Source organism: Gekko japonicus, unplaced genomic scaffold (assembly GCF_001447785.1).
Source record: "Gekko japonicus isolate JY-2015 unplaced genomic scaffold, Gekko_japonicus_V1.1 scaffold4137, whole genome shotgun sequence".
NCBI classification, from domain to species: Eukaryota; Metazoa; Chordata; class Lepidosauria; order Squamata; family Gekkonidae; genus Gekko; species Gekko japonicus.
The window spans coordinates 67,591-88,448 of NW_015174972.1; the positions used below are offsets into that span (position 1 = coordinate 67,591).

Sequence of the window (20,858 nt, forward strand, 5' to 3'; positions counted from 1 at the left end):
ATTTTTGCACTTTTTTCCTCACTATCTGCGTTGTCTCAGCCATTTCCTTTACTTTCTCAGCATCCTGCTCCATTACTTGAATCAAATCCGTTATTTGCGTTTGTTGAGCAGTAATGCTTATTGTCACAACTTGCAGCTGCTTTTCTTGTGCAGTAATATTCGCTGTTACAACAGACATCTGTTCTTTAAATACATTGAGCTGTTCCAGCAGAGGGCACATGACCTCTGTCATCACCTTCGTCATCTCACTGGTCGTTTCCAGTGGGGATTTTCGCTTTTAAAAGTTTCTCTTTGTCTCTGTCCCTCTTCCCCGCCATCTTTTTCTCGTTTGTTTGCTTTCGCAATAAATTTTAAAGTCCCTGAATATGCGCTTATCTGTATAGCTCGATGGATGAGTACTTCTGGGCAATTTCTTGTTTATTCTTCCACTCCCTCCCCTTTCGCTCAACGATTTATGGGCATGGGAGGCGTCCCTCCCACCACTCGCTTCTGCCGTTTCGCCGCTTCGGGTAAGGAGTGTCTTTTCGTTTAAAAATCAGTTCTCGTTTGACTCACGTTCATAGTTGGTCTTTTGACCCCTCTTCATTCATCATTTCAAATGCCTGATCTCCTGTGCTTGACCCGGCTAGCTTCACTTGTACCATCAAGTCTCTCGGCTGGACGGACCACTGGAGCAAGGGGGAGCCTCGATTCTCTGGCATTCGGCCAGAGAAGAGGCTACCCCCTCAAAGCTCCTTGGCCAGGTGCCCTTCCCCGGGCTCCTGGGGGGGTTACGAGCCTGCTCACCCCCTCCGTCCCCCAGAGCACGGAGACATCCCCGAGAGGTCCGGGAGGTGAGTCCGTGAGCGTGCCGCCATCAACCGGAAGTCATGGCTGCGAGAGTTGAACTGTAAGGAAGGATGAGCGCCGAAGAATAGATTCTTTTGAATTTTGGTGCTGGAGAAGACTCTTGAGAGTCCCTTGGATTGCAAGGAGACCAAATCAGTCAATCCTTAAAGAAATCAACCCTGACTATTCCCTGGAAGGCCAGATACTGAAGCTGAAGTTCAAATACTTTGGCCACCAAATGAGAAGGGAGCACTCACTGGAGAAGACCCTGATGCTGGGAAAGACTGAAGGTCAAAGAAGAAGGTGGGCGGCAAAGGATGAGATGGTTAGACAGTGTTATCGAGGCAACAAACATGAAATTAAGCAAGCTCCGGAGCACAACGGAAGACAGGAGGGCCTGGCGTGATGTGTTCCATGGGGTTGCAAAGAGTCGGACTCGACTGTGCGACTGAACAACAACAAATGTGTGCAAATGGGTTAAATTAAACTTTTCATTTTCTGGCAGCTATTTTTTGGCTGACCCACCATGCTGTGTCAAAAGGCGTTCGCAGGCTCAAAAAGGTTGGGGACCCCTGGTTTAAAGGGTTAACATAGGCTCCAAATGAGAGGCTCAGGAGCATTTGCTCAACACCATGTAAACTTTTTCATGTACATACTTTGGGATTTGAACTGGCCAGTTCCCACCTGAAGCTACTTCATATGGACTGAAGTCATATCCAAGTAAACACACCCATCATTGGACCTTCAGCATGCGGGGGCCCTTTTGAAAGGGATAGTCAATGCATGAGCATCAGGGAAATCTGGAAACGTCATTAGTGATCAGGACAGACATAGTAGCCGTGTTCACAAAATGCAGTGTATTCACACACAATCCGGGTACAGTGTACACTCAATTGTTCTTTACACAGGTGCTGAGTAATTCATTTTCTGTTCAGTGAATGTACAGCTGAATGTGTGTTTCAGACCCCACATTTATCCAGGTACTGATCCTCAGTTTCAATTGTAAAGCCCTTTGGATCTTTCTTAGAAGCAGGTATATGTACATATGTTAGGGTTGTCACCTCAGGGTTCAGGAATTCTTGGAGATTTGTGGGTGCAGACTGGGGAGGGCAGGATTTGGGAAATGGAAGAATCTCGCTGGGTTATGAAACCCATTCAGTCCTCTCCCCAAAGCAGCCACTTTCTCCATGGGAGCTGCTCTCTGTAGTCAGCTGTAATTCTGTGAGATCTCCAGCCCCCCCTCCCACCTGGAAATTGGTAACCTTAACAGGCATGCAGGTTGTACATGCGTTCACTAGAACATGCGTACACTAATCCCCCATTGTGTAAGCACCATATGAAGTCACATTTTACAGGATTTAAAGAGGGAATCAAACGGAATCACTGATAGTGCTTTGTTTCTGGTACCAAAACCAAAAGCGAAAACAGTACCGAAGGCCAGACCACAGCTCCATAACTGTCAGTGGCTTCTGTAATCTCTATCTCATGTCCAACAAAATGGAATCTTTCCCAGGCTCGGGTGGTTATTAGTGAAGGAGAGAAACGTCTTCCCATGATTTCTGCAACTATCTGCTTGTCTCCATTTTGTCCTAGTAACAAAGCGATAAAAAGTGTGTGCATTATAGCAACAAAGAGAGGTAGCCAAAGATAGCACAATGAACTCATCTTTATCCTTTGGGCCAACAGGCCATTCCCTTAAATAGCAAGCTGTTTGAGTTATGTCACTATCCAGGAATATAATGAATTGTTTATCATGATAGATGTGGCCTGCTGGAGCTGTTATCCATCATGATTTCTATTTATAAGGCTGCAATAATAGAATTTTATTTCTCTCTCGCTCGACATCAGGGAGACTGAGAAACCAATTAGAAAAGTTACAATAATGTAATAAAGAGAAGACAGGTGGGATATTTCTCAAGGGAGCCAAGAATATGGCTCTCCCCAGCCACCCTCCATGCAAAATTGTGCATGTTCTCATCAGACCCCGTTTGGTATCGCAGGCACCTGACCCCTAGCATCAGTCTACTGCAGGCATGTCCAACTTCAAACAAGTAGTGATCTATTTTTTCTGGCCAAAAGTGCCGGTGGTCTACCACCATGAAAATAAAGTTTCAAATGAGTTTCAAATAGGGCTGCCAAATGTGGCCAGGGGGCGGGGAATCCCCCGCTTTGAAGCCCCGATTTCCAACGCGGCGGAATCGGGGACCCGGGGAAACCCCACCCCTGGCGTGCGCGTCACTAGCAAGTGACGTAGGCACGCCGGGGACGGGGCCACGGCCATACAAGGGAAAACTCTATGGTTTTCCCTTGTATGGGTGTGGCCCTGCCCCCAGCGTGCCTGGCATCCTCCCGTCACTTCCGGGTGACGTGCGTGTGGCGTGCGTGCACAAAGCGCGTGCGCGCACAAGACGTCGGCCGGGAGCCTCCTGCTCTCGGCGAAGATACACTTGGCAACCCTAGCAGTGGGCATTTCTGAAGCATCCTGATTTTAATTTTAGGTGTGTTAGTATTGGCTCTGATCATGATGGGCATTCCCAGATTTCACCTAGAGATGACCAGCCATTGTGAAAAGTGAGTTCCCAGCCAGGAACTCCTTGAAACTTTGCTGCAGGCGTCCAGTTCTGGTTGGATTGCTGCAGTGTGGGTTAGGAGGAGAGCCTGCCTCCCACCTACATTTTTTCATCCCCAAAGTGACACGCCCATTACAGCTAGATGGGCCCAAATCTGTGGTGTAGACATGTTAACCTCTGAATGATGTCAAAACCACCCATGCAGTTCTAAAGTAAAAATAAGAATTCATCATACTGGCACCAATAATCAAATACCACCAATCAATCATCAAAAAACCCCAAACACCTCTCCAGCAAACCAGGAGACCAAGTGGGGTTGGTGATCTACCTCTGACCCCTCTGCGATCTACTGGTAGATTGCGATCTACCTGTTGGACATACCTGGTCTATTGGACTATCTTGTAGGTTCCCAACTGGCTTGTAGGTAGAAGCTGTGAGCTACCTTAGGTTTGGTTGGGGAGAGATGGGAGTTCATTTGATCCAAAAGGGAGATGCCAGCACAAGAGAAGGCAGTGGAGATGGCTTATGCCCATTGTCATCTCCCAGACCCAAGTTTATTCTTGCACACCTGACCAAGGAGGAGCCTTTTTGTTCTCTACCCACCTTTTTTTTTTTTTTTGCAGGGTGGGGACTTGACCCAAAAAACTTTCCTCTCCCTGATCTGTAAACCATTATGACCTCAAGCTTATATCTCAATAAATACTAAATAATCTCTCAAAGCAGAAAAGAAATGCTACCTCAATGACTGAAGTACTTCATTTCACGAACCTTTTAAGACCAACAAAGTTTTATTCAAGGTACAAGCTTTCATGTGCATGTACACTTGATATCTGAAGAAGTGTGCATGCACACAAAAGCTTATACCTCGAATAAAATGTTGTTGGTTTTAAAGCTGCCAGTGGACTCAGAGGCCCATTCTGCATCTAGCATTTGCTCTGCTGTTTTACCAAACCCACATTGGAATAGAAATTCTCCTTTACATTGCAGGCCACTTTGACTTTCTTTGATTGTCGGATTTTATTATAGCCTCCACACTGCATGCCGGTTCCACTTCCTTTGGTCTCTCGGTACCACCGTCTGCATAGATTTATGGCCGTTTTATGGCCATTCAGGGGTGACTCTGCAATCAGTATGGCGTTGGCCTGGGGTATTTGAATGTGGTTTTGAGCCACATCTTTTTCTGTTCCAGTGTGGGTTTGGTACAACAATGGAGTGAATGCTAGATGCCTGGGGTTGCCAGCCTCCAGGTGGGGCCTGGGGATCTGCCGCTTTTACAACTGATCTCCAGCTGACAGATGAGTTCCCCTGGAGAAAATGGCTGCTTTGAAGGGTGGACTCTATGGTATTGTACCATGCTGAGGCCTTTCCCCTCCCCAAACCCCACCCTCTCCTGGATCCACCCCCAAGTCTCCAGGTATTTTCCAACCCAGGCCTGGCAACCTTATATGCAGAATGGGCCAAACTTTGTTCTACTGCCTCAGACCAAGATGGCTACCCACCTGAAACTATCTTCATTTCATGAAGAAACTGTTTTGTTTATTAGCTTGATTTTTTACTGGCTTGCTTTACAATTGATCATTTAGGTTGTCTGTGGTATTTTTATCTTTGGTTTGCCTTGAATAGGTTTCTGGAGAGGTAGCATACACAGTCCTTAAATAAAATAATGCCATCTTTCATGACTAACAAGGTTTGACCTCATTGTGTGGCAAGGGAACCATAGAAATATCAAAGATAGAAAGGCCTTAAGATGACGAATCCAGCAATGCCCTCAGGGATCCTACTGAAGTGATTTCAAGGAGCTGCAATTAGCACCAGTGCTGAAAGCTGAGACTACAACATGGTAGTATGTGCTCTCTGCCCTGAGATAAACTTGGCTCTTTGACAACACATCCTTTCTAACCCAGGAATTATATAAACTCTCATCCAGACTTCTTAGCAGTTAAAAGCAGCTCAGGAATAGATAGATATGTGGAGCAACAGCAAGTCAGTGTGGCACTCCGATTATTTCTCAAATATTCATCACTATAACCATATGGGAATCGGGGGGGGGGGGAGCAAACTGACAGCACAGAAGTTCTAACAGAACTGAATACTCCTCTATACGAAGAAATCCCAGCCCAGAACACACAAATTCCAGAGGAGTGGCCATGTTGCAGCCAAAGTAACAAAGGGTTTCGTAGCATCTTAAAGACTAGCACATTTTAATCTGACACACACTTTCATGTGCCACTCAAACTTTAGAAAACTAGATATCTGGGAGATGGGTAGTCTAGGACTCTGCTCTCTGTCTGGTGTGTGTGTATGCACACACATGCAAGATGGTTCCATCATGCACATATAGGGTTGCTGGCCCATGGCCTGCAGCAGATTGCAGGAGGCAGGGACTTACCCTTTTCGCATTGCACTGATGGCATGACATCACTTCTGGCACAAGCTGGAAGTGATGTCATTATGCTAGGGCAACACTCCAACGTTTACCCAAACTAGTATACTACCCAGTATAGTAATTCCCAGTATCCACAAAAAAAGGGGGATAAAACCAGCCCAAACAATTATCGTCCCATAAGTCTTTTGGACACGGCATCCAAACTCTATGGAAAGTATCTTTCCAAAAACAGAGGATTTAGAAGAGGCCAAAGTACATTGGTTCATTGTCAAACGCTTTATCAGCTGGCTTATACCAACATGAATGGTCCTACTAAATCCATGTATGTGGTTTTTGTTGATTTGGCCTCAGCTTTCGATTCTATTGATAGGACCCGTTTGTGGGAGAAGCTTGAGAAGACAAATATTGACAGATTATTGTTCCTAATTGTATTGTATGCTGACAACATGGTACTGATTTCTTTAACAAAACTGGGATTGAAGAAGCTTTTGAACTGTCTAGAGCATTGCCCCAACACAATGATGTCACTTCTGGGTGCTTCCCCAATGATGAGACACCAATCTTCCACCATTTCTGTGGCACCCCCCCCCCTTTCCGGTAGTTAGCTAAACAGCAGGCAGAGTCGGGGGGTGAGATCTCGGAGTCTTGGAGCAGCTTACAATCACCTTCCCTTCCTCTCCCCGCAACAGACACCCTGTGGGATAGGTGGGGCTGAGAGAACTTTGAGAGAGCTGTGACTGACCCAAGGTCACCCAGCTGGCTATGTGGAGAAGTGGGGAAGCAAACACAGTTCTCCATATTAGAATCCTGCCACTCTGTTGGACATATGTGTGTTGCAAGGTCTAAATTCAGTCATTATAGGGTTAATGTGTTTACCTTGTGTGCTGTTGTTTAGACTGACCTGGAAGGTAACCTGGCACAAAGCTGATGGGGAGAAAGCCCAGGAAACTGGAGTCTATTTACTAACAATCATTGGTTAATGTATACAAGTGATTTCCTTCTAGGGTCAAGGAGAAAGAAAAAATCTCCATTACTAATCATGTGGTCAGTCAGTCTGTTGTTGTTTTGTAGATTTCCCGTGTACCTTTCCCTTTAGAAATAGATTTTTACAAAGAAAGAATATGCCTCCTCTATACCAAACTGGCTCTTTACTGCTTACCACCTTGCCTTACAACTGGCCTGCCATTTCCCTTCTCCATCCCTGTCCCTTTAGTACAACTACAGGTATTGCATGGGGCTGGCCAAAAATACACCTTGCTACACACCCCAGGTCCTCAGGAGGTGTTTATTCACCCTGCTAAGGGCACTCCTTGTGTCAGAGATGGACTTTGCTGAAGCACTGATGCAGCTCACGTACACCTGATTATGTAACACTAAACCCTCATCTGACCCAACAGATTAAGGTGTTAATGTTGATGTGTATTCCATACCACCCTCTCAAGCTCCCCTACCAAAGTTATATAAATTCACTGGCTAGCTTATTTAAATTTGTCACTCTATCATATTCTCAGAAACTGCTAAAGTCTCACCTTCTACTCTTTCTTGCTTCTATTTTAAGGAAACCAAAACCTGCTAAATGCTGAGTTCACATTAACTCCCATCATCTTGCATGGGCTCTTGTTCCATTCTTATATAAGAATCCCCCCCCCACCTCCGCCCAGCTGCTTCTGGAAGTCTCCCCAGGAAACTGCACTCACGTGGTCTCCTACGACACAGTTGCCAAATGGCCAGGGGGAAGTCCTGTCTCTTTTATAAGTGGAAATAAATGGCTGGAAGTTTTTGATGGTGTGGACCTTAAATACCATCACCTGATAATTGCTGCAGATCAAAATACTAAAGGTGGAGGGACCAGTTGAAAAACTGGCAACACCAGTGCCTCCACAGTAAAGATTTTAAATTACTGGGATGTATCAATGCATGGGGGATATCTTGTTTACAGCGGCGAGCAAAAAACCTGGAAAATGCTGGAAAAGCATGCAAGGGGTAAGCAGGTCAAATGAAATCATACCTGGCCCAAGGCTGAAGAACCAGGCATTTGAGACACTTCTTTGCAAAGGGTATTTCCTTTTTAATCACACAAAATAAGCTGCAATTCTTTAGTGTAAGAATATAGTTCATTCTCATATTTATCTGTAACTATGAGTATGCCACTCAATATTTACGTTACACGGCCTGTGATTATTTCAGCTTAAGTACTGTGGGTGTGATGTTGGCACCTATATATACCAATTTATTTTTATCAATAAATAATGCATCTCCCAACAGCATATAGGAAGCATATGTTCTTGGCAAGCAAGTGGCATACCTTTATTTATTTCATTTATACCTTGCCTTTCTACTCAGCTGTGACCCAAAATGGCTCACATTGTTCTCCTCCCCCTTTATTTTACTCTCATAAGAACCCTGTGAGGTCAGCTAGGCTGAGAGTTGGTGACTGGTCTAAGGCCACCCAGTGAGCTCCCATAGAGTGGATATTCAAAGCTAGGTCTCCCAGTTCTACCTGCTCTCTAACCAGTATCCCACACTGGCTTTCATAAACCAGGGAGGACAAGCAAGAGAATACTTACCTTTTTCCTTTTCTGGCATGCGAGATAATTCATCTGATTCAAAATGCTTGTGCTGTGACAATTTTGAATCCATTTCATACCACGTACCACAGAGGTAGGATATATGTGCTAGAAATGAAAGGGGGGGGGGAGAACTGGACAGTAATATATGGAGGATCTATAACACAGCCAAGAAAGATCTAGCACACATGGCTTTTCTTCATTGCCCATTTCAGAGTAGCTGTGACCAGTGTTCCCGCTGAGTTAGTGTGAGCTAGCTCACAGTTTTTTAGCCTCCAGCTCAGATTTTTGTCTTAGCTCAGGAAGGATGGCTCCAGAGCAGACTAACTTAAGCAGTAGCAAAATCGCTCGCTCCCAACTCTAATGCCAGTAGCTCACAAAGTAGGATTTTTGCTCACAAGACTACACAGCTTAGAGGGAGCACTGGTTGTAACAGTGAACCACAAATAAGGTCAGACTCCAGAGTCATAGTAAGGTCACAGCAAGGCAGAATGAATGATGTTCACCCAAGATACAGCTTCTCAGTGTCCACAGCTTCTTACCATCCTGTACCAGCAGTTACTATGTCCTGCGAAGGAATCTTGATGCCCTCGGGGAAAGTATTATTTCCAAGCAGTATATTTATATATACTGTACAGTGAACATCAACATACACATACCAATGCTGACAATCCCAAGTGATCGGCCAAAAATAGATACACATTCCCCCACATTTCAGACTCCAGCCAGTGAATCCTGATTTTCACATCAGCATCTATCAATATTCACAAGTGGCTCAAGGCATTTCAGGCATCCACAAATGTTGGATTGGAACCCGCAGAAATTTCCACTGATCGAAGGGGTCCAATTTTTGCTCAGTTCCTCTCCTGCCACAGACCTCGGACTCTTCCCATTTTGTCGGGGGGTGGGTGGGGAGGCTGTCCCATCCAGGAGCAGCGTTTGGGGGCATTTTGGGAGGGGGGCAAGGAAGTCCTACTCCATTGATAGAAAATTCTTCCATTAGTAGCAATTTTCTATGGGATCCTACTTTTTGTAGGGGATTTTCAACACTCCCATGTGAATGTTGACATGCTCTACATTTTGGACGTTCACTGTAATATAAAGTTTTATCAGTAGTTTAGAGCACCAGAAATTCTTCCTCCACTCTTAGGATTATTTAAGTGATCAAAGTAACAGTAGTCTGTAGCAGGTACCTGTTAGCAACAGGTGTTCGTTATAGTGAATAGGTGAGTGTTCTCCATTGTCCAACTCTATATACAACTGCATCAATAGTTGTTATGGAATAAAATAGTAGTAAGCAAGCTCTCCCAGAACACTTCATTTTTATAGGTACTGTGTCACCGAATCCTTTCAAGTAATTCCACATTATTTCCTATAGTGCCGGTGGGAAATTGTTATTTTAAGAGCATTATGCAGCAAATAACAAACAAAACATTTCACTGTGTATAGAGTATTGTGACAGATGAAACCCAATTCTATGCATGTCTGCTCGGAAATGAGTCACACTTAATTCTCTCAGACTTATTTCCTGGTCAGTGAGCATAGAGTTGTAGCCTTTACCTTCTAGAGAGGCAGAGAGAGTTTTGCAGGGGAATCTTGCTTCATCTTAAATGACAGCATTGCTTAGCTACACAATCACTCACAAGCATGAAGACATAATGGCCTTTTACAAATGCTTACTTTGAAGGTCATCCCCTTAGGATACTATTATCTGAATTCCAAAACAACTTGTAGGACAAAAAAAGTTACCCTGTTGACTAGCTTTGTATAATTTTTTTTTACTATGACTGTACTACTGGTATTTCAAATTAGAACAATTTCTTATCTAAACAGGCAATATATTCCATGAAAGGTTCGAGGGCATTCAGAGGAATCAAAACTGTACTTTAAAATAAAGCTGGCAATGTCTAGAGTCTTAAAAGTCTACACCAACGCATTCAGCAACATACCTAGTCTTTCTTTTGTTCCAGGTGTCCAGAAATGGAGACTATAAATCCACAGACTCTCTCTCTTCCAGCGCTTAGTTCATGAATAGCCCCAGGGGGAAACGCAGTAAAGTTTGAAACATAACCTTTCAGCAGCCCCCCCCCCCATTATAATGAATGAATAAATCCTGACAGCTGCAGAGTGAACAAAGTGGACACGCCCCTTGAATTTCATTGGGAGGGAAAATATCTACCCTCAACACACTTACATAAAGAAGGAGAGCTATCCTAGGAGACAGAGATGTTACAGAGAAGAGACACGCACTTCACCATCCCTCAAATTAGTAGAATAAATCACAGCAAAAAACCCCCAACCTTCTGATTTTTAACACATTCAAATAAAGACATTGTTTATGTGGGCAACAATAGGAAAGCTGAAAACCTTGTGATTTAAAGGGTGAACATGCTAGCTTGGAAGGGCACTTCCGGGTTCAGAGCTAACATACCTCACTTTAGGAAAGCTCTGGGAAAACAGTGCTGTGAACTTTCAGTGTGGTTTATTTTGAAATGGGAGGAGATGTTTTACTAGCTTTTTAGACCCCCCGACAGATTTATTTATTTTTTTTAAACTTGAACAAATAAATTACTGAAAGGGTAGCAACCTTACTAGAAATGTGGGTTCTAATTTAATTAATTAATTGATTGATTTGATTTGTATCCTGCCCTCCTCGCAGAGACTCTTACAGAAGCTTATGGAATGTCTCAGGGTACTTGAATTTCAGAACATAAATATTCGATACTTCTAAAGGAAAAAAATGAAATGGGGAAAAGCGACATATGTAAGGCATCAATTGGCTACCACTTGTACTATGTCACGAACAGTCATTCATTCGCGCACACACTCTCCCATATACAAACAAAAACACAATCACCAGAGCGATTTTACTATTTTTAGAATGCTGGTGGCAAAATATAAAATGTCTTCCCTTTGAAACATAGTTCAAGATGCAATTTATAACTTACACATCCTTAAGAAGCTTACTTACATCACACCTGAGAGTCTGCCTCTCCTACAAATCCTATTTATGTTATCCAAGATCTGCCATGGATGCCCAATGAATACCATGTGTGTGTCAGATCTGACAACAGCATGGTGAGAGATGCTCCCATAGTGGTTTCCCCCATCTATGGAGCTTTCTTTCAATGCAGTCTTCCCAAACAAAATCTAAGGATAATCTCCTTTCTGAAAGATCTACCTGTTTGGACTGGCCTTCAGTACTCATATTGGGAAAGGGTAGGAAAATTTTGTTTGAAGTCCTGTTCTGTTTAAATTATTATTATTATATTTCAGACATATAGATCCATAAGGATAAAAATCTATAATGATAATGATTAAACATACAAATCACACCAGAGATTAGATACCTTAGATATGGCAGTTGCACTGAAGCAAGACTAAAGGTCTGCTTTTCTGAAAACTTCACTGAACTAGCAGAGGTTAGATATTCTGGTGCAAAGTACTATCCATTATTACTGAATCTGTAGCTGGTTCAGTGAAAAATATTAATGAATTCGCCGCTGAGGAAACAAGTTGCACCTAGAATGGTTACAGGGAGTGAAACTTTCCTTTCTCTGTGAAAGGATCAAGACCGTACTAATCTTGACAGGAACACACCATACTGTAGTCCGGTCAGCTCAGCTGAAGAGTTAGATGTGTCTCAATTGTTGAAAAACGTCCTGCTTTCCATTTTGCTTCTGTGCGTCTGCTATCTATTATCACTCTATTTGAATGGAAATTATTATGCCAGAATCTATTTCCACAGGAAAGGTTTGCTTTTGGTTTACTTCATCCTGAACTCTGTTTGTTGAAGTTCTAGTCCTAGAACCTATTTGCAGGAAGCCCGAAATGTCAAAAAAGAGATGATACATTGATAAGCCCCAGGTTTGGAATCCCATAAAATTGTATGGAAGCATGTATCCGGTTTCAAGCAAATATCCAGATGTACACTCGCTAGGCATGATTAAATGGGAATCCTGTAGCCACCTTAAAGACTAACTGAATTTATTCCACCATAAACTCTCATGGGGCGGGATATAAATCCCAAAAATAAATAAATAAATAAATGAATGAATCCGATGCAGCTGACAGACTGGAAAACCCAGGTTCAAATCCCCACTCTGCCAAGTTTGCTGGATGGCCATGGGCTGTGAACCCTCTCAGTTAAGCCTACCTCACAGGGCTGTTGTGAGGATACAATGAAGAGGGGGAGAATAATATACACAGCCCTGAGCTCCTGGTAGGAAGGGCAGAATAAAAAAATATAGTAAATAAACAGCAAATTTCCACCTTCCCCTTCACACTAGAGGCTGCTACACCTCCCAAAATCCTGTCAGCAGATGCTTGGGAGGAGTGTGGGGAGCCTGCCACGGCACAGAAGAAATAGATACCAGAGAAGCAGACTGAGGCATAATGTCCAACTCGTTAGCATAAATTTCTTCATATAAGCATCACACATTTGAAATACCTGATACGGTATGTTGAGTTTGCCAACAGATCCTAATCTTTTTCTCCAGCCTCTCTGTTGCACACAAAATAGGATCTTCTCATTACAGGACTTACCTGTAGTTCTCCTGCAAGACTTTGAATTAGACTGTCATGTCATCAGAACAAAGAGTCTCTGTGCAATTTCGCAGGGATTAATCCTGGAATGGACTACAGGTGCAACCACTAGACAGATCAATAATAAAGACATCTCTCTGGAGACTCGAGAAAGGACTGGTGGGGCCATGCCACGCTCAGCAGCTGAGATTAATGGGATGGCACACTGGTGGGATGAGACACGTTCTATAAAACCTCATGCCTCAGAGGATGGAGCTGCCGCTGTTATGAAATACTACACTTTGGCAGAACGACAGGCCAAAATCTTGGGAAGGTCACCTTCAAGACTCATCTTTGCAAAGCAGGTAAGATAATTTCACGCCGGCTCACTATGTATATTGGCTGGTCTTTCAGAAGACAAAATACTAAGCAGCAAAGTCTTTCTCTGCTCTGTAGAAGCATTAAGAAGAGGCTGCTTGGAAAAAGGATATCTATCCTTCTGAAAGCGACAGAGCAGAAACAGAGCAACCTATTCCTCTATTTCTCAGGCCCAGAGTCCCACGACTCTTCCCTCAGCACTGTTTTTAACTAAAGGGAAGATGGTGGTGCAGAGAGAAGCCGCTGAACACGTTCCTCCTCTGGTTCGGGGGAGAGCCGTGGCTTTGCGGCAAAGCACCTGCTTTAACACAGCCGGTTCCGAGTTCAATAGTCAGCATCAGGAATTAGGCCATATGAAAGACCTCTACTGAGACCCATTGCCAGTCAGAGAAGACAATATTGACCTTGAAAGACTACTGGTCTGACCCAACAGAAAGACAGCTTCATGTGTTCAGATGCAACAGATTTTAACAACAGAAATAGTAGAAGAATAAAATAAGAGTCCACCGTTGACCTGAAAGACTAACAAAATTTATTTCCAGCATGGTGCATTTCATTAGTCTTTTAAGGTGTCACTGGACTCCTGTTTTGTTCTGATCCCACAAACCACCACAGATACCTGTCTGAAATTAAATTTAGAAAATTAGAACCAGAAAATTTCATCTAACGTGTCAGCTGTGCTTTCCAAATCCAAACATTAAATTCTGTATAACACTAAAGCAGAGCTGCAGAGGTAGAAACAACCATAAGAACAACAGGGTCCTACTTTCCTGAAACCACAGACGACCAGTTTCTCCCTGCGAGAGCTGGACCTCGGAATAGCACATACCTGAGAGCCATGAGATATACACCTAATGCGTCCAAGAAAGTCTCCTACTGCCTCATCTCCTTCCCAACCTATCAACAGCTCATTTGTTTCCTATCAACCCAATGCCTGGTTAGAGCAGGGCTAGCTTGATATTTCCAGTGGTTCCCTTTGTCTTCCCAAGTCCTATGGAAAGACAGCTCTGAAGTGAACATGGCCATGTTTTTAGACGCTGCCATTTCTCTTCCTCAGTGGCCCCATGAACTGCGTTCTCCATCTTGAAACACTGTCATTACATCTCGCTTCTCTCGTGCTCTTCAACTCTTTAGTTGGCCACTACATGAGCACTTCTGGCTCTCTCCCAACAGTGGAAGTAAAATATGAGTGCACATTTTGCACTCTTCTGCTTGTTAAAACTTTATTCAGTAAATAGGTTCTGCTAAATTTGGACAAAGTGACGGTGAACATTTCCGTCTGACTTGGCCCACTTCATAACACAACCAGCAGGAAAAGGAATTCAATGTCCATGTAGTCAAAACTATTTAGGCCCCGGTCACACGGAGCATTAGGCACGCTAGAGAGACGGAAGATAGGCGGATTTTCCGGGCGCGATCTCACCGCCACATCTGGGAAGCGTAGAGCTCCCGTGGCGCACCCGAAGCTTCCCGCCAAAGATGCGGGGTAAAAAACTAGTACCTCGGAGGTACTAGTTTCTGGAAACCGTGGGGCAAGGGCGGGCGTCTGATCGCGTTTCCGGTGGTAGTTCCGGCGCCCGCCCATGTCCCCTCGCAAAAAGCCCCCCCCCCCAAGTCTCCACGGATGCGCACAAGCACCCAACGGAGCATGCGCACATTTAAGTTTTAAAAACAAAACACAACCCTGTTTGCCACTCCGCTTCTTTGCCGTGTGTGTGATCAGCACCTCCCCCCTAACCACAGGAGCTCGACGGGACCTCAACCCGAAGCCTGATCGCACAGTCGCGCGTTAGTTTGCTCCGGGGCAAACAGCCACGCTTCCCCCCACACACACACGTGTGGCCGAGGCCTTAGTAAACTTACTGCCATTTATGTCTGCTTTTCAGCTCTACCTTCTTGGCTTGATATTGAAAGCCATTTGTGTGAAACCAGATCATATCAGAAAGGGAACACCTTAAAATACAATATTCTGACCTGTCACGGTAATCCTAAAAACAAAACAAAACATGGCGTTTCACAGAAAAGGCATCCACAAGAAACTGAGGTGGTACAGTCCTCGCATGAGGACGTCACCACGGGAAGAGACAACAGCCTTGAACGAGCTTCCAAGGTAAGCTCATGTCACGATGTTCCAATAAAAAATAATCAAGGATTCTGATGCTAAGGATGAGAAACATAAAGGGTAAGTTGATATATTTTATTGGACTAAGTAATAATCGGCAAGGCTGGTTAGACGGTGTTTCAGGCGCTGATATTCAAAGGAAAAGAGCGGAAGCCCAGCCTGACTCTTTGTTGAGTCGGCTTTACTCAAGTAAATTTTAGTGAACTTGCATCTTTCTCGACAATTGGCTTGGAAAACAACCTTCTGGAAGGCACCAAACCTGGAGTGGCATACAATTACTTTGCCCCCAACAAAGAGAACAAAGTTATTCCAAAATGTTGCAATCTGAAATCAAAACTGGTTTAAGGGATAATTTCAAGGGTGGCAAATCTGCAACAACCACTGAAAAGTCACCCGTGCCCCTCTCCCATCCTCCATTTCCTATGCATCACCACTGCCGTTGGATGAAACATTGCACTTAATGCCACATTTAAAATGATTTTCAGTGTAAGGCAAACAACAGGGAATGGAGAATGTGAAGTGGCCCAAAATATTCCTCCTAGCTGAATGCGGAAACCCTGTACGGTACCGTATGCTACTTATCACATTTCACGAAGCGTGAAGCTGAGTGACGGATTGGCGACATTACAGAACGATTTCATTTCCACTATGAGAAACATCTATATTACCGATCACCTTCAGAAACCTCTCAAGGGAGGCAGGACTCAATTTTATTCTAATGGGAATTTTCTAGATAGGGGGGGCTCACAGGGGAAGAGGATCTGACATTAGCCTCTTAACAAAGTTTTAAATATTACAGTTCATGCTTGCTATATTTAAAATGTCTCATTTAAATAGTGCTAATCTATACAGAAGGGAGGGAAGTGGGAGAGAGGGGGACAACGGACCCTTTTTTCTTGTGAAGATTTCATGGTGCTATTTAGAAAAGAGCTTTTAAGAAGTGCCTGTATTGTATTTTGCCGCTGACATTATTTCTTTCTTCTTCCTCTTGAAGACCGTCCCTTTGCCTTTTTGCCCTCAAAAACAGGCCTCGCAGTCACCATAGTCGCTTCCTCCTCTGTGCTGGAGCTACTATTCCCCGTTTCCTCTCGTGGCATTCCATGCCCCAAAGGGGCCTCGTGACTCGCAGCGCTCGTTTTGAGCATCTTGGTGTTCTTCCCTCTGGGGCGCCTCCCTGAGGCTTCATTCTCTGATTGGTCACTTGATGACCCACTGGATGACTCTGTCAGCTGCACCTCCCCTATGAAACCGCCACCAAAAAAGCTCTCCTGTTTGGGCGATGGGTCTTTTTTTCTCTTGCCCCTGCGGTTTGGGACTCCAGTCACACCTTCCTCCTTCCCTTCCCTTCCCTTAAGGGCTGTTGTAGCCTGGAAGACTTCGCTTTCCTCCTCCTCCTTCTCTTTCCTCCTCATGCAAGTCACAGCCCTGCGCAGCCTTTGACTCTTGATGGCCTGCTTCTCTTGTTGCGCTAGTCTGAAGAAGGAATCGATACGGAGCTGTGTCTACAACAGAAACAGAAACATTTACCATGAGGGGAACTGTAGCAGGAAAAGGAGGGGGAAAAATAATTCTCTATGGCCTGGGACCATCAGTCCACACCTGTCAACTACAATCTTCTGGAAGGTCTTCCCTCAAGATACCATTCACTGAGTGTTAAGACTCAATAGAGTGAAGAGCATGACCTTTTTGGCAGTGGCACCTTAGCTGCAGTTCTTTACAAACACAGCCCAGTACAGACCGGACCTGGATGTTTTGAGCAGGAAGGTGAAGACTTTATTCAGACTAGCTTTGTACAAGTAGCTCTTTAATATGGGCTGCTTCTTTGTCAATATAGTTATGATATATTTTAAATAATGTATTAAATGGAGTGCATTTTTATGTAATTTCTCCCCCCCCCCCATCTGAACTGTACTTATACATTTGTCGTAAGCTGCCTTTGGAAGGGCTGATTTGGAAAAGAAAGGCGAGATATACATGAGACGCACTGAGTAAAAAGAATAAGCAAAGAGCTAAAAACAGTGACGAGCAAGGATTGCGTGATGTGCTGGAAGACACTACAGAGAATAGCTAAGGCAGAATATACGGCCACAGTCGATATAACAAAGACTGCTGCTAGTGAGTTTTATTTTCCGCATGCGTAACACATGCTTATTTTTTTTAAATGGATTTAGCCAACTCCTGATTAAGGAATGGTGGAAAATGTTCGCTTTCCGTGGTGTCACCCGTGCTGTTTCCAACCGGAGACTAGAATAGCCAAGCTGAATGCTTTAGAAATGCTTATCAATCCCTTAAGATTCTGCCCGGCAGCTCTCGATACAGCAGTTGATTTTGGAGCACCACACAGCTGGGGGAGGTCCTGATCATTGCTAATGGTTCTCCTCTCACACCAAGCAGAAGGATCCTGGGGGACGGGGACCTGGCTTTATTCTGGGACGGTGCACACGAAAGGACACCATCTGGATGAATCTTCCATCTCCTCAGCACTGAGAGTCAGCATGAGCAATGGGAGTGTTTACTACCAAGTGACAAATTATAATCTGGAAACGATTCCAGCATGCTGGCAAAGGAAAAGGGGTTGAGCTTCTCTCGGCAAAAAAATTCTAGCCAACTGTGAACCAAAGTTTTCACACTATCTAAAAAAAAATGGGGGGGGGGGTTTTCTTCTGGTTGAGCTTGATCTAAATTGCACTGTGCTCTTGACAGCTCTGGAGTGCAGAACTCAGGAGGGCTGAGCGTAAACCAAAGGGGTGCCCCTTTCTACCTTTCTTTTAATCTGCCTTTACTGTTCCCTACTCGAAACATCCTCTGATTCCAACTGTCTGAAAGAAGCAGCTTCTGATGACAATTTTGCCCCTCTGGATTCTGATCCCAAATCCCTACGTTACAAACTCGGTTGAAAGGCAGAATGTAAAATTCAAAAATACATAAATCCGTTTTCCTGCATTTTTTATAACGCGGCTGACTGAATTTTGACCCTGACAGGACAATTTTCTTCAGCCACTGAATTTCCATTTGTCATCTGCTTTCTTAATTAGACTTTAAAGTGATGTTTATGTTGACTGTAATATAACTATAACATAGAGATAAACACAAAGCAACCGTTGCACCCCAGCATATATTTGGTGTCGTTCTTCTATTCAAATTTCTCATGTTTCCGTTGGAATGTAGACCCTGAAATGTGTATCCACCAGAGCTACAGACGGAAGGATTTCCACCTACAAAGCGCACAACTTTGCCTCCTCTCTTCCACTGCAGTCCCAGACACTACTCCTATGAACAGCATTTTAGACTCTAGTGGGAAGGGAGAGGCAAGAAAGTCGCACTTGGCAGGTGGAAATGGAAATCCACTGCCACAGGAGGTGGTGGCGGCTGCAAGCATGGACAGCTTCAAGAGGGAATTAGATAAACATATGGAGCAGAGGTCCATCAGTGGCTATTACACACAAGGTATAGATAGGAACTCTCGGTCTGGGGCAAGGGATGCTCTGTATTCTTGGTGCTTGGGGGGTCAACAGTGGGAGGGCTCCTAGTGTCCTGGCCCCACTGATGGACCTCCTGATGGCACCTGGTATTTTTGGCCACTGTGTGACGGAGTGTTGAACTAGACGGGCCATTGGCCTGATCCAACATTTGCTTCTCTTATGTTCTTATGAAATCTTTCAGTCTGCAGAAATGCTCCAGTGGACCCAAGCTACTGTGTTGCAAAACAACAACAACAACAACAATCCACAGTTTGGATAATTCACCATCGATAATTCGTCATGACCACACACAGAGATACATACTTCTGCATTCTAGTATTACCTGCTGAGCATTCAGCTGTTTGAGGACAGGCAGCAGGACTTCATCCGTTTTCAACTTGGTCCAGCCAAAATGACTCTGGCAAAACGTGTTAGCAGTTAAAGAAGAAGAAGAGACTGGATTTATCCCCCGCCCTTCCCTTGGAGTCTCAGAGTGGCTTACAAACTCCTTTCCCTTCCCCTCCCCACAACAGACACCCTGTGAGGTGGGTGGGGCTGAGAGAACTCTGACACAAACTGCTCTTTTTCAAGGACAGCTGTGCCAGAGCTTGTGACTGACCCAAGGTCACATCAGCAGGTGCAAGTGGAGGAGTGGGGAATCAAACCCGGTGCTCCCAGATTAGAGTCCGCCCACTTAACCACTACACCAAACTGGCTCCACTACACCAAAGAGTCAGCAGCAGAGGTACTTAATGACAGTACATAAGAATGTGTCGTACAGAATAATTCAGGAGGGCGTTTTTTATAAAGGGAATAAGTTTGTAGCTGTAGCAGCTGAGGGAAATTAGGCAGTTTTTACTGCTTTATTGTCCTGTCATCCTTGCATTTCCCCCCTAATTATAAGAGGCATTTTTAAAAACCTTAACAATTATTAAAGGGAAAAAAGCTCGAGTCCGGTGCATCTTTATCACCAAAAAAAGTATAAACTTCTGTGTGCACACACACTTCAAGATACATTGAAATGGAAGTTCAACATATCTGAAGAAGTGTGCATGCCCACGAAAGCTCATACCCTGAATAAAACTTTGTTGGTCTTAATGGAGCCGCTGGATTTGAACTTGGTTCTGCTGCTTCAGACCCACACGGCTACCCCACCTGAAATTATTAAAGACTTGATGTGATTATGATTATTAGCTGAGATCATTTTAAACAGCTGCCGTTTCACGATTCTGCAGCCTTTCCCAGAGGCAAAGATCTTCGCCATTCTTCTCACATTCTGACGGCTGCATTAAAGGTACACCAACAATCACTGCATCCTTTCAAGCCAAACACCACTGAATTAGCTGCCCTTGCTAATTTGACTTGCATCTAGAGCAGGAATCATACAAAGCACTGAGCCGATTAACTGCTTTTGGATCCTGCTTGCATTTAGAGACAAATTCCCCTAAATCTCTCCCCTGATGATTATTGCACTGACCCCGTGAACGGCACTCTCTGACGGAAGGGAGGGAACCGAATGCAAGCCTACTGGAGAGAAACAGCAGAGTTCCTTTATATGCGCCGATTGATCAGAAGAACACACAAACACGGGGGGGGGGGGGGGGGGAGGAGGAAAGGATATTCTCTGATCTGTTCCAAGTCTGGTCTTCCCCAAACGAAGGATCCCTTCGACTCATCTACCACTGGGTGCAGATAAGCTTCAGCTACCACAGGATTTGGGAAGCCAGGCGTCAGCTGCAACTGCCGCAATTTTGTCTTCACTTTTGTATCATGTGGATTGGGACATGTCTTCTTGCTCTTCTGAGCTTCCGCCCACCACTCCCTAAAAGAAAAATCGCAGAACAGAAACACAGTGGCTGTTTGTTTTTCTCTTTACATCAGCTCACGGTATGTTATCTGCTTGGTTATATAACAACAACAACAACACTCCCCGCAGCATAAACAGGCTGGTTCTCTGCCTAGGCAACTGTGGCACTGTTAAGCACAGCTAAGGCCAGCAGTGTGGGAGAAGACCACGGGCCT

At 44.4% G+C, this 20,858-nt stretch overlaps 2 protein-coding genes across 2 annotated transcripts in view; both read right to left on the reverse strand.

The window, feature by feature from the left end:
- The window catches only part of LOC107122125 (protein-lysine methyltransferase METTL21E-like), a 23,066-nt gene extending 6,780 nt beyond the window's left edge, over positions 1 to 16,286 (reverse strand). The window contains exons 1-6 of the mRNA XM_015425158.1: positions 16,263 to 16,286; positions 15,117 to 15,241; positions 13,873 to 13,876; positions 10,301 to 10,370; positions 8,352 to 8,459; positions 2,260 to 2,417 (exon numbers count right to left, since the gene is read on the reverse strand). Coding sequence (XP_015280644.1) covers positions 2,260 to 2,417; positions 8,352 to 8,459; positions 10,301 to 10,370; positions 13,873 to 13,876; positions 15,117 to 15,241; positions 16,263 to 16,286 — 489 coding nt within the window. The remainder of the gene's footprint in view (positions 1 to 2,259; positions 2,418 to 8,351; positions 8,460 to 10,300; positions 10,371 to 13,872; positions 13,877 to 15,116; positions 15,242 to 16,262) is intronic.
- ERCC5 (excision repair cross-complementation group 5) overlaps positions 15,460 to 20,858 on the reverse strand; it is a gene marked incomplete at its 5' end in the record, with an annotated part of 20,990 nt that continues 15,591 nt past the window's right edge. Inside the window, 3 exons of the mRNA XM_015425159.1 lie at positions 15,460 to 16,877; positions 19,180 to 19,264; positions 20,458 to 20,658. Of these exons, the coding sequence (XP_015280645.1) occupies positions 16,344 to 16,877; positions 19,180 to 19,264; positions 20,458 to 20,658 (820 nt within the window). The remainder of the gene's footprint in view (positions 16,878 to 19,179; positions 19,265 to 20,457; positions 20,659 to 20,858) is intronic.